This window comes from Eurosta solidaginis, chromosome 1 (genome assembly GCF_040869045.1).
Source record: "Eurosta solidaginis isolate ZX-2024a chromosome 1, ASM4086904v1, whole genome shotgun sequence".
Lineage (NCBI taxonomy): Eukaryota > Metazoa > Arthropoda > Insecta > Diptera > Tephritidae > Eurosta > Eurosta solidaginis.
Genome location: NC_090319.1, coordinates 296,084,164 through 296,099,087, shown reverse-complemented (window position 1 = coordinate 296,099,087; position 14,924 = coordinate 296,084,164). Strand labels below are relative to the sequence as shown.

Here is a 14,924-nt window from a genome sequence, read left to right as displayed (position 1 = left end):
TACAGCGTTAAACCCCCTTTATCGAAGACGGTTCAACAAGTTCACTATCTTTCTCTTATTCAATTAGATTTCTCTTAACTCTTTTCCATACTCTCTTCAATTTGTATTGAGTGCTACTCACGGCTGGCTAGTGATCTCGACTACACAATTTGGAACAATTTGTAACGCCACTACGACTGGACGTGCCTTCGTTCACAATAAAAATACATTTTCTTATCAGTATTCCATAAATTGAGCTCTTGGTCATTTGTATTTGTTGAAAAGAAATATTCGCGCATGGCAAGATGTACTTTAAATGAATTAAAAATTCATATAATATAATTTTAAATAACTTTAAAAAAGTCTAAAATGTTGCGGCAAATTACAATAACGCGTTATGTACAACAGTCACTCGTGCAACAAATGCAACGAAGAGGCTATCAAAGCAAGGGAGGTGTCTATGGCTACAGACCATTGCCTGAACGCAGCTATCGAGGTACGAAATTCAGTGAATGAAGAAGTAGTGACGAAAAAAAAAATATTTTTTTCAACTGTTATTGTTGAGAGAACGAATTTACACACATTCATATACATACATAGGTACACATGTACCACAAAATTATTGATGAAATTTCTAGTAGTAACAGGAAAACACAAGCGCTGTCATGCTGTGCCCTTAAGATAAAGTTTATCAAATGTTTTCCTCATTTATCAAAGAATTATAGTACTTCATATATTTGTGAATGCTATTGTGGGTACAGCCCAAAAAGCAAATTAATAAGATGTAAATATGTATATGTATGTGTAAAGAAAAATTAGATATGAAGAACATTAGGGTATGCCAAACAGAATGCTCAATGTGGTCATATTTAATCGTTTCCGATATAGTCAATCTAGTACCTAAATGGTGCTTGTTATCGGAAAGTACCGTTTCTATATCCGACAAAGGACCATCAACATCGATAACACTACCCACACCTTCGAGGAGTGTCTTTGTCACAGTATAATAAGCATGTCAATAGTAATCATCCACGACGATAACGATACTCATTGTAGTCGTCACGGTTGCGAAGATAACGCAAGACACAGAAATGAAAGGAGAGGAAAGGAAAGGAAGAAAGTAACGGAGGTGATAGCAAGGGAAAGATTAGAAGTCGAAACTAGCGCGTTATCAATTTGTTATCGAGGTGTTTACGGGTTATTATCGATGAGTTATCGACGGGACGAGAACGATTCATCGATTTGTTATCAAGTGTTATAAACTTGCTATCGATACCAAAGGTAATGGCTGCCATATCAGTTTTTAGCAGAAAAGTTATTCTCGAAAAGTTGCCGATTTACTATCGAAGAGTTATCGATATGATAAGGACCTGAGCCAGATAAATAATTTTGCTTGTAAATGCAACAACAATGATTTGAGCCAGATAAATCCAGATAGAAGTCTAATTCAATTTGTGAGCCAGATAATTTGTTAGTTTCTAATCGTTAGTTTGGCAACGCTGCCTTCAATAAACCTACTTTTTTCAAAAATAGATGGCGCTGGTTGGCCTTAGCCGTATGTGTTAAATTAAATACAACAATGGCGACATCTACCTATCACAACTTATGTGTACAAAAATATCACGACCTCTTCTTCTCAAGTCTTGCAATGATCCAGAGCATTCCCGTGAGAATTGAGCGTGATACGGAGCTAGAAACTCACTGGATGATAGCTATTAAACACTTAACTTTTTGTTACCGAAAAGTTCTTAAAAGCTATCTATTAATTATCAAAAAGTTGTCGATGTGTTATAAAAAGTAGATTTCTTATTGATGTGTTATCGATAAGTTATCGAAATTGTATCGATTTGTAATCGAAAAACTATCGGTTTATTATCATCATCATCCTTTTGTTATTAAAAAATTAACTTCTTTTCGAAATGTTACCAATAAGCTATCGGCGTGCTATCAATTTGTTATCGACAACTCGTCAGTTTGTTATGAAACAGATACCAATCCATAAAACTTCAATACGAAACGATGACATGCCTGTATTCCATCCATAACAAGCCGATAAGAAAATCCAGTAAGAAGCCGATGACTGCGGCGATAAAAAGCCGAGAAAACCCCGATAACTCGACAATAATTTTGTTTTCAATAATAAGCCGATAATAGAACAATAACTTTTCGATATCGGTTATTACTGATAAGAAGTCGACGAAGCTCTTCTCAAATAGCCCGAAATTATTTGTTTTTGGTAAAGTCCCCTGTGTTTTGGTTTCACAAGCTCTTATTGTTTTTTGGTATTTCAGAAATATTATTTGCCACCAAGGATTACCACCGTATTTTATTTTTCTATACTTGACTCATTTGGATGAAAGTTTGTTTGCGGATTTGTTGCCACCTGCTTGAAAAAAAGATTAAAAACATATTCCCATATAGTAATTTATTCATTTGTTTCTTCGTTCCTATTTCCAAAACGATGTTATTATTAATCTGTTTTGAAAAAATAATGATCCAAAGTTCCAATTATTAAAATATGCAAAATAGTTATACCAAGAAGGATTTTGATCAGTTCTATTTTGTAGAATTTTGGTCATTCCAGTTTTGTTCGTGCATTTTTTCTATTACTGCTCCTAAGGACAGCTGACCTTTCATCCACCGATATTTCGTAGCCTGATCTTCAATTTGCACTTTGTCAATTATGTTTTCTCGCCTTATACAAACTACGCGATCATCTCAAGGCAAGCAGTCGCAAGAATATACTTTTTATTCGTAAAATGCAACCTTATGAGGAAAAAATATCCTTTGGGAAATTTTTGCAAAATTTTAATGCGACTTCTTGGTCTATAAAGAGTGGCAGACCGCAAATTTTTCGCCATTCCGCAGTCTGGTAATGAAAAGTTTATTTCATATTGTATTTTATAGAAATCATGGCAAAAAATCGCTCCAGGGAACAACATTTAATACTTTTCTGATGAATTGACCTTCTGTGAGTATTTATGTTATAACGATTATAGATTTCCTGAAAAAGTGACAATTTTTATACCACATTCACTGGCAGGAACCCTACATATGTACATGCATCCATTCACAAGCCCAAGGTGAAAATGTTGCTACCGAACTCATTATATCTCATTATGTGACGCTCTTTTCTTATGGACGGGCATGTTGTAGCTATTGAACTGCTAATTTGAATTTTTTTGTCTTGCATCACCCTAATGGTTTTGTTTGTTTCGTTTTTTGCTTATCAACATATGCTTTGTTATCAAACCATAAATACTTTTTACATACTTATAAACATAAATATAAGAGGCACAACGATTGATTGACTGATTAAATGTGCTCTTTGGTGTTTCTCTTTCGAGTTTCGATGCGTTAGTGTGCTACTGAGAGTTGTACATTATCTCTTTGTTGCTTAATGTCTACCGGAGGCCGGTCGCAACAAGAAAATTGTATACATGTGCGAACTTATCATTATACTCATAGTGCTTTGCACACAGAGTATATTAACTTCGATTGGGTAACGGTTGGTTGTACAGGTATAAAGGAATCGAGATAGATATAGACTTCCATATATCAAAATCATCAGTATCGAAAAAAATTTGATTGAGCCATGTCCGTCCGTCCGTCCGTCTGCCCGTTAACAACTTGAGTAAATATTGAGATATCTTCACCAAATTTGGTACACGAGCTTATCTGGACCCCGAATAGATAGGTATTGTAAATGTGCGAAATCGGATGATAACCACGCCCACTTTTTATATATATAACATTTTGGAAACCACAAAAAACCTGATTATTTAGTAAATAATACACCTAGAATGTTGAGATTTTACGTGTGGACTGATATTGAGACTCTTGATAAAAATTGAAAAAAATTTTTTTTAAATGGGCGGGGCACCTCCCACTTGTTATAAAGCCAATTTTACAAATATAATTAATCAGACATCAAAAATTGTTAAACCTATCGTAACAAAATTCGGCAGAGAGGTTGTCTTTACTATAAGGGATGCTTTGAAGAAAAATTTGCAAAATCGGTTAAGGACCACGCCCACTTTTATATAAAATATCGGTTAAAGACCACGGCAATTTAGATATAAAACAGTTTAAAATGTTCGTAGACTAGAATAATAAGCTATAACTTAGCAAAAAATAGTTTTGAATCAATGATATTTCACTTATCAAGTTTTATTGTAATAGGAAATGGGGAGACATTTTTTTTTAACGGGCGGTGCCATGTGTTATGTAAAAAAGTAATTTATCTGAAATGAAATGTACAATTGAAACTCACGCTGAGTATATATTGTTCGGTTACACCCGAACTTAGGCACCCTTACTTGTTTTGTTTATATTGTTAAATTTTGAAGTGCAGTAGTCCGGCCATGGTGGAATCAGAAGCAGATTACGGCCGGAAATCAGCTGATTGGTACTTTTTTAATATGATTTGACACTTGAGCTTCGGTTTATGTTTCTATGAATATCACCGTGCTGCCACCTTGTATGGTTCCGCCATGAGTCCGGCCATCATACACTGTCTGTATTAGTAGCTGTGTTTTGTTTTACATAGACGTTTACGCTTAAATTTTATATGGACTGTTAAGCGTCAAACTTTAAATACACATCTGAAATTGCTGCGCATAAAATTAGTACTACTAAATTTCAATACGCATTATACTCAGATGTAACTGAAATATGTGTCTATGTTTCACCTCTTAAAATGGTGCGTGTCCACAATTCATCGCAACTGATTCAGCTATATGTTATACATTATGGCCAACAGAGGTTTGTGTCTCCGCTTTTCGGTACACCCTGTGCTGTAGCTAGTTATTTAACCACTGCCACTAGATGGGTCTGCTATGCATTATCTAAGCGAGGATAAGCGTTTTTTACGCGCAAACGTATACGCGTGTAAAAAAACACGGCTAGTTTCACTAATTGCCTCTCTTAGATATTATCGAATGGGAAGCAGAAATACACTCGGAGGGCTTGCCAAACCATTGCCGATGGCGAGACCGTTTAAAACAATTTTCTTAAGTGGTTTTGAGGTTAGTTGTCGTAGTCAAAAGCTAGCACACTACCATGAGAGTCTAGTATAGACGTAACCATGTGAGTAGAGCCTAGTCATTCGTAAAATAAAAAAGAATTGTATGGTCTGAATTCAAAGCCGATGTGCCAAAATCACTACTTTTACTAAGGCTCATTTATCGTTGGTTATTGAAACTCTGATCCAGTGATGAGGTGCATCTCAATCTACTGGAAACACCTTCCGTTTCAGCTTTACCTATTGAGAAAACTTTCGAAATCTCACACTTTGTTCGTTCGAATACAAACAATACATTCTAACAATTAGACTCTGTCATGTTAGTTCGAAATCCTTCTTATCTTTTATATCCATATTTGATTCGATGAATTCGAAATTGTATCTATCAATCTATTCTTTGGAGATAAAATAACAAAACTTAGTTAATAACAAATTTTGTTTCGAATATGCAGGTGCTAATTCTCACTCTTACACACACAAACACACTTTCTACATGCACTAGTGGACTCATTGAGCTACAAACTCGTTGATAAGTTTCGATGTCAAATTAATTCACTTGACAACCCAATCAAAAAGCCATTGTAAAATGCGTATGGACATACCCACAATATTACAGATTGATCATATAGACCGAAGTATATATATACATATATATATATATATTAGGGTGGGTCAAATTTATTGTTGAAAAGGCACATCCAGTTTCTGAATCTATGGGTTATACTGAGTAATATTGTCCATGGGACCATAGGTCTGAAATGAATTTCGAGCCTCCCTAATTTGTTAGAAAATTGTATATCCCAATCCGAATAGCGGCTCTCACAAATAACATACATGAAAATAAATGTCAAATTCGGATTCGGATTGGGATATAAAATTTTCTAACAAAATTTTAGTAGGCTCGAAATTCATTTCAGACCTATAGTCCCATGGACAATCTAACTCAGTATGACCCACAGACTCAGAAATTGGATGTGCACCTGAAGTTTTTATCCCCCCATTTTTCCCCATTCAATTTGCCCCGCCCTAGTATACATATATACTTACATTTTGCAAGAGCACATTGATATACATATCTACATTAGGATACTATGCCAAAACAAGGAATTGCTTCAATATGATTTACAATGAGAAGTTTGTTCTAAGATTTCTGTTAAAATTCTATTGAGTACATTCAGACAATTCACATGGCCAATATGGTCAAACTGGCGCATACCTCCAGATTGGAATTTAAGTGTGCTCTGTCCAATTCACAAGAGCGATCCCGCAAACCGCGACAACTAAAACGGAACTATTTAATAATTTGGAAAAAATTTAAACAACGTGACATCAGGACGGACAAGGCGACAGCTATTTCGATTATACCTTGTAAATCTCTTTAAAGCCTTTTCTCACGGGAGTAGGATTTGAACCCGCACCGGAACTAGTCTGCTTAATATCGTGTACAAAGTTTGATCTAGCGTACTGTGTAAAAGGCTGAAGCCCAAAGTCAACAAACTGATTGCACCTTATCAGTGCGGCATCATACCTGGTAAATCGACTATCAGCCAGATCCTGTATAACACTCACGAAAAGGGAATCGATACTCATCGTCTTTTTGTGGACTTCAAACCAGCCTTTGAAAACGTGAAAAGAAGTTGCTTCTATGCTGCTAACTTAAGTTCCCTGTAAAATTAATAAGGCTTAGTCAAATGACGTTGAGCAACACCACCAGCTTCTTAAGGATTGGGGAGGTCATCTCCGCGTCATTCGAACCAAACAAAGCAAGGAGTACCCTTTCATGCGATTTCTCTAAGCTAATCCCGGAGAAACTAATTCTAGCAGGAAGGCTAAACTGGGATGGCACAGGACGAAGCGCATGCTGTCATCGAAGAAAGATTCGCTTCATTCGCGCCTTGTCAGCCATGTCACTGTTGACGGATATAAATTGGGGACTGTGAAGGACTTCTTCTGTATGCGAAGCAGCACAAACAGCGAAAGTAATGTGAGCTTAGAAATCAAACGAAGAATAACTGTTGTCAAAAAGTTCTACTTTGAAGATAGTAGGCAATTGAAAAGTAAAATCTTTTTCGGCGAACAAAATTCACGCTGTACAAGTCGCTCATCATAGTCCTGTAGAATGGCTCGAAATAATGGACAGTGTCAAGAGAAGAATCGCTGTAAACTTTCAACATCTGTACAGCGAAAATCAGCACTGTATGAGGGACAGCCGTACAAGTAATTACTAAAAGATTATTGGAAACAAAAAATTAGATGGATCACGAGCTCATGAAAATCGTTGGCAAAGAGAGCAGGGAATAAATGTTTAAGCTGTGGCAACTAATCACAGATATTGAAGCATGAAGCTTTGGTGGAATACTTTACTGCGCTACCCAATCGCTCTCTGGACACGGGTTCTTTAAAAAATACTTGCACAGCCTATACAAGTTCGAAAATACCATGGGCTTTTATGGCAACGCCGACGAGGCCGATAGAGTCAGAACCGGCAAATTGTCAAGGAACGATTCGGCTAAATCAGTGTCGATAATGTTACTGCGAAAGTTATGAGTGAACCAGGAGAGTGGCAACAAAGTCAGCAACTTCGTAGAAACCACAAGCAAAAAAGCGGGCGTTAGACGCAGGACCAACAGAAGGCACTTAAAAACGGGATATATTGAACGCCACCCGAAGTAACCCAAAAGCGGTGTCGCGGTGGGCGACGGTTCAAATGGAGTGGTTTTTATTCCACGGACACATGGTTGATGCGACGGCAGCAGTAAGGGCCATTAGGCATTTTCCATGCCAACTTGCCAATAAAAAAGTGTTGTACGGTAAAGTACAGCAAAATATGAGGTGTACTACTTTCTTTAGTAATGAATAAATCTTACAATATGGGCTCAGTTGTTATAAGAAGCGTTTGGAGCCCCAAAAAAGGATTGCATGTATGTTAGTACGATGTTAATTTTCCAACAAAATAACGACATTGTTGTTGCATTAACGATAAAGACACTCTCTGAAGGTTTTGGGGAGTATTACCGATGTTGATGGTGGCGGGTTGGCATGCTGGTAGCCCGTCAGCATTCTGTCTAATGTCATGTCAGCTAATCATCCAGCCAATCCCTAGTGCGGCACATCGCCGGTCAGAGTACTTACTCCAACCTTTGCCGCCTAACACCTATCTCAAGCCAAAAAAAACCAAATTTACCTCCAATGGTCAATAGCTACAAATCCCACATGTGGGCGGTGCTAGAACACCTACATGGCAGCTTGAGCTTTGCCACGCAAAAAGTTTTACACTATGCTAGTTTCGACTAAAAATAAATTAGCATAGTAAATTCGAAATGAGAAAAGTGTAAAATTATAAAAAGTTAAAAAGAAATAAAAATAGTAGGTTATGATGGAAAAAGGAAAAGTTTGGGCCCCACATTGGGCGCCATTGTAATGTAACTGCTTGATCCGGGTCGAGGAAGGTTCTAGAACAATCGAGGCTTCAGACAAGCTAAATTCCTGTAGGAGCAGATAGCAACCGCGATGTTTCAATCTATTATACTGATTATGATGATAGTGATATCATTGGCCTTAACAAATATCAAGTTGGCGAAGACAGTTGGAGCAAGACTTTATCTCCTTTGACCTACCCAATTTGCATCAGTTATCGAGAAGCTGCCACGCAACGGACAAAATCCCCTAGGGGAGTATGCTCACATATCTTTCTTGTTATAACTCAAAGCGTAGATCAGTCGAACTTTGAGCAAAATATCTGTCTAACAAAAGTCGAATACAAAATTTTTTAACAATTTTTGTTGTTATATCCGCCTACTGATTTGTAAGATCGCGGGTTCAAATCGATCTCAAGGCCTAGTAATAAATACTTTATTATTGTTATTGTTATGATAAATTTTTTCTTAATTGAAAAAAATTTAAATTGAAATAGAAGAAAGAAAAAATTTAGATAACTGCCAAAGCTCGTTGTATAGATCCATTTCGGGAACTGCTTATCATAACAATAATAATGATAAAATAATTATTGTTAGGCCTTGAACTCGATTCGAACTCGCGATCTTACAAAAATTTTTTATTTCACAGAATAATTTGATGCAAATATTTTAAACTTTAATTCTTTTATTGTAAGTGATAGTTTTTCTGTCCTGCTACAGACCAAGTTGATCTTGGCATTTTTTTGTCTGGAAAAAAAAGATCCAAAATATGTTGTATATTGTGTGGTTTGGTATTCTATGCATGTGTATGTATGTATGTATTTACATTCAACCGGATTTATGTATATTGTGCAATATCTTGCTATCTTTTGTATGCACACAAACAAACTTAAGGATTCAAAATAAACAAACGGACTTGCTCTTGGTTGGTCAGAAAAAAGCACAACTAACTAACGATCAATATGCTTTTATGAGCTTACGTGCATACACACATACATACAAAACTCTAAATATTGTTACACATACAACTAGGCGGACATTCATTCTCATATACTAGCCCGACCCATTATTTCAATTTAATTTCGAAATGTTTCTTATAAAAATTTATCTTTAATCTAAGAATTGTAAAACCTCGTTTAAAGTTTAGCTTCTTAAGCTCACAAATGTTTCGGGGATTTTTTAGAAACTAATAAACAAATTAAATTAAAAATCTGAAATCACATATCCGATTCACAAGAATTTTGTATTCGTTCTTAAGTCTTAAATTTAAAGTTTTTTCTATGGCTTCCAGTATAAACTTTGACTTTGACATAGAACATACGATGTTGGAGAGACCTTGTTAATCGACTCACAGTTTCGTAACCCCAGATTTCAATGTAAGATGGGCTCTTTCGGGTGGTTCCTCTAAAGGTCAGATACATGTAGTACAAAGGTGCACAACGCCAACAGATTTTCAAATACGAATGATGGTAGTATGTGTGTACAAGGAAAATATTTGAGCATAGAATTGGTAGATGAGGTGTTGACATATTGAAGTACAAGCGAAAACCATGAGATATAGGTGAACACCGAGTTGTTTTCCATAGCTCTACTGTGTACAGTGTTAGTGTAAACTTAATTGTCCATGAATATGTATCATAGCGCGACTACCACTCCACCCATTAACTTCAGAAACCTTTGAGAATTTCCCCCGCTGACCGGTTCTCAAGCGTCTGAGCTTTGGCTATACTTACTACGTTTTGAGTTTCAAGGCCATAAAAACGTTCAACATATCTCCTAAATGCCTTAAATCAGTCAGCCTATTCTTGTTATTATTAATAACGCTCGAACATCTTTTTAATATTTACATATCAGTTAGGATCCTCGATAGCGATTTTCGGTATACCAAGACGCTTATCGTAGACAATGTTTTGGATGGTCTACAAAACCTACTCTGCCTTTCGTGTATTGAGTGCATTTGTCCATTTAAAGTGTATTTAACAACGTCCCCCTATTTTTCGCGGGAGGGCTCAAAAATGCCTAATGCACCATAATTGCTGCCATTGCAGCAATCGTGTGTCGGTAGACTAAAAACAGCTCCGTTTTGGAACCGTCGCCCACCCCGGTACCTTTTCCACATTACCTCAGGGTGGCGTTCCATATTTCTCATTTTTTAAGGGCCTACTGTTGTTGCTGCGTCCAGGTTCCCGCTATTTGCTCTGAGAGTCGATTTAGTCGCCACTGCTTCGCCTGCGCTATTTTCTGCGCTCCCTCTCCGCATCCATCAAGCGTGTCATGACTATAAATGCCATTTTGTTCACTGCAATTCAGCATTCCTTCCTGTTTCACATTTGTGAAACTACATTCCTCGTGGCAGGTTCCTCCGCAAAAATCTCTATGCAAGGTGAGTATTTCCTCGTGGAACATGCCGTGTTCTGCGTTTGTTAACTCCGTGGTACACATTGGGCAAAGAGCTGCATGAGATAGTAGTTCAGTTCGCCGTGCTTCCACTCATTCCCTTGAACTATGTCCCAAACTAACGCGAAGGTCCAAAACCCTTTACTCGAGGCCTCCCACCGTTCTTGCCACTTAGTTATTGTTTGTGTCCTTGTTCTTCTCTTGTATTCTTCAGTTGGTCGCTCGATATTAATGTTATACAGATCGGCCATTTCGCTTGCCAGTAAGTCGGTATGCTGCTAATATATCTTTTGATGGGTTCGTTTATATCCGTACCAAACTGGTGCTGCGTAGAGTATTATCGAGCTGCTTACTGTGGACAATAGCTGATATCCCACAAACAACGTCCCCATATCGGCAATAAGCAGCTGCTCCGATAGAACTTATTAGCATATTGTTTAGAGGTGGCGCGATCACAGCGGAATGAGGGAAGCGACACTGCACAGCTGGATGTTCTTTCAACCCTGATACGATTCTTTAGGGTAGGGATCTGCCAGGTGCTGCCTCTACTGATAATATGGCAATCTTTGTTAAGGTGAGATGTTTGAATATACTGACTAGTTGTCGCGACTGGGTGGCTTGAATTACGTTGTGCAACGGAACATTTTCAGCTAGACCACCCTCCGTTTGAGCGAAAACTGCTGGTGCTGCCTTACAGAGTTAAGTGGGCTAATAGGATTGATAGGAAGCTGTCTTCGAACGTGCAGGTTGATATGGGAGAAACGGGTAGGGCAATTTCGGTTGCTCTGTATTGCTGTCATGAGGCGATTGGAAAACCCCAGCAACACTCTACAAGGGGTTAATTTGTTGTAATATATTTTAGTATAATGGGCAATCCTATACAAGGTGAAGAGGATGGATGTGGCTCAGCGGTATGCACTGGCTGGAATAAGCAAGGTGTACAACATTTAAACTGGCATTAATCGGTCGCTTTAATCTGTGACCAGCGCTGGACCATAGCGAGATCGATGTATGTCAGGCATTGCTAGATCTGCTAATACCTTTACATATTAATTATCATAACAAGGCCGTAATACCCTTCTTGAAAATTGCTACACTCTTGTAAGGGCTTACTGGCAGAGCATTGTCCTGTTGGAGTCCGTGTGGACCCTTTAACATCGTAGATATTTCCAGCGGAGTTGGCTGTATAACAGATGTAGAGAAGTATAAATTTAGTCACTTGATGCCAAGCTGTCCACCACTTTCGAGAAGTCAAAATATCTCGGCAGGCATCTATTCGACTCTCCCGAAGAGTCATCTAGAATCGATGTTTGATTCGAACGGTTCATGGTGTATGAACTAACTGTGAGCTCGGCTAGCATGAATGCAGTCAATTCGTTCGAGAATTCATGTCAGTCAGTATGTGCAAATATGTTGCACCAACAAGCAAATCTACTTACAAACACTGGATAACACATTTATTCAACCAAATCTTGCACACAGCAAATTTGTTGTTGTTATTTTGGCTTTTCTATAGCCATTTTGCATATTATGACGCACACATGTATGTTTTTATATAACTGTGCACAGGGGGTTCATATAACGTGCGATAAGTGATGAGAAGATTGGTTTAGGCTTGAGCAACTTACCGAAACAAATGCAAATGTTTAGTGGGATAAAATGACATTTTATGATCAAAACAGAACTTTCTTTTTCACAAATTTAAGATCTCGGTGCAGTAACTAAAGGCTTACTGGAATAGCTTTAAGGTTCGTTATGCATTTATTTCCCTATTAATTTTTTCTAACAACCTCCTATAAGGAGACGGGGAGAAATCCATATATTTCTCTTTCCCTATCCTTTTTCCTCAAATCTCTACCTTTGTGTCTATCACTAACTGTCGCGCTCAACTTTAACCCCAACTCTAACTCTATTCAACTCTTACTCCAACTCGTAATTTAACTTCAACTCCTGCTCAAACTCAATTTGTTAGTCTCCCTCTAGCTCTAACTCTAGTTTCCTCTAATTCTCGCTTCAAATCTAAGTGTTACTCATCTAATTTAATAATCTAACCTTAACTTCCTCTAACTCTTACTCTTAGTCCAACTCAAACAACAAATTCAAGAAACCCAAAAATAAACTAAAATGTATATATCTTAATACAAATAGTATCACAGCTAACAAAAATGAAGTTGAAATAATGATCGAGGAAGAAAATTCAGATATTGTACTTTGTGCAGAAACACATACTACGGCGGATATATATGACTCGGAACTGGAGATTGCTGGGTTCAATCATATTAGAAGCGACTCGCATAGTCGTCACACCGGTGGTGTCTTAACCTATATTCATAAGCAAATTGATTTCAAAGTTATATTCAATAGGAGCATAGGTAATAATATATGGTGTATTGTGTTGGAAACAATACGATGTATAACTAAGTGGAGGGTTTGTGTGTTATATCGCTCACCAAACACCAGTGATGCCGAATTCATAAGACATATTAATGAGGTGATGGAAGATTGCTTTTCTGAAAGCGGCAACAATATCGCTATTGGCGACTTTAATATAAATGTCAATACACACACAACATACCCGAGCCAGCTAATTAGGACATTCGAATCACTAGCAATGTATCAATTAATTAATTTTAATATAAGAATAACAGAAACAACGCAAACGAGAATAGATCTACTCTTTAGTAACAAAACTGAGGTTGAGTATCGAATTTGGCTTCGCATAAAATATCAGATCATGAAACTATTTCATTCAAACTACCAATTCAAAAGAAGTACCAAATGAGAATTTATGAAAACCGCGTGTGTTGGAATAACTATACAAGAGACCACTTAGTAAATCTTCTTAGAACTTACAATTTAGCTGAACTAAACAACTGCGAAGTTAGCCTAAAGGTCCAAGAAATAAACAGTATCCTTAATAACGTAATGGCCACTTTAACATATAAAAAACTAGTTCAAGTTAAATTGATTAATAAATGGTACGACCATGAACTAACAGAATTGAATAAGCTGTAATATGAACAACTTAAAGTAGCAGAGAGAACCAATAATTGGGATAACTATATTATAATAAAACGATATTACAAAAAAGCAGTTAAAATAAAAAAGAAAACATTTATGGACAACAAAATCTTAAGAAATACTAATAACCAAAAGTTAATATGGAATTGTCTAAAAGACGCCATAAATCTGAGTAGTGAGGTAGCACAAATTCAAAAAATGTCTGTAAATGGTGCTCTTATTGAAGATGATTATGAAATAGCAACTAAATTAAATCGTTACTTTAATGAGAGCATAATCAGAATCAGAGATAGCATTGAAATCTTCGAAGCAGGTGGAAATCAAATGGAGATAAACAGAAGCTTGTTTAAACTGAAGGAAATAGATGTTGAAGAACTTATGAGAGTTACAACGAAATTAAAAACCAAGTACGGAGGAAAAAAATTAGTAACGGAAGGTGTTTTAAAAGACAGCATGGAGTACTTAGGCAATACCTACACTTGTGTAATTAATGAAAGTTTCCAATTTGGTGTATTTCCAGAATGCTGGAAGACCTCAGTAATTGTACCTGTGGAAAAAGTAAAGGGAACAATTAAACCAGAGGAGATACGACCCATAAATACCTTAAATAGCGATGAGAAAATAAGAGAAACTGTAGTTAAGAAACAATTGCAGGATTACTTAAATAAATACGAAATTATTATAAATAAGCAGTCAGGGTTTAGATCAAAACACTCGTGTGAAACTGCACGACCTAAAAAGAGCTTTCGAAACAGTAGACAGAGATATTCTTATAAAAAAACTGTATAATATTGGCATTAGAAACTTAGCGCTTAACTGGTTCTAAAGTTACGTTAGTGGAAGAAAACAGAAAACTGTAATAAGAAGTAAGATTTCCCCCGAGGTGGATATTGAAATAGGATTGCCACAGGGATCGGTGCTTGCAGCAATTCTTTTTATAATTTACATAAATGATATTAAAAACTGTATCAAATACTGCAAAATAAGATTATTCGCTGATGGGATTCAAGGGGTTGTGTAGCGCAATATATAGCTTCTCCAACCCAATTGTCAACCTCACTTTCGAGCGGCGAATCCCGTTTCACTAA

At 36.9% G+C, this 14,924-nt stretch overlaps 1 protein-coding gene across 2 annotated transcripts in view; it reads left to right on the top strand.

Moving 5' to 3' along the window:
- Window positions 1–232: 232 nt before the first annotated feature.
- LOC137237486 (probable 2-oxoadipate dehydrogenase complex component E1 homolog) overlaps window positions 233–14,924 on the top strand; it is a 30,508-nt gene continuing 15,816 nt past the window's right edge. Inside the window, exon 1 of one of the 2 annotated variants that reach the window (XM_067761154.1) lies at window positions 233–475. In XM_067761154.1, coding sequence (XP_067617255.1) covers window positions 349–475 — 127 coding nt within the window. In that variant the 5' untranslated portion in view covers window positions 233–348. The remainder of the gene's footprint in view (window positions 476–14,924) is intronic. The other variant, XM_067761155.1, reaches the window with a different exon arrangement.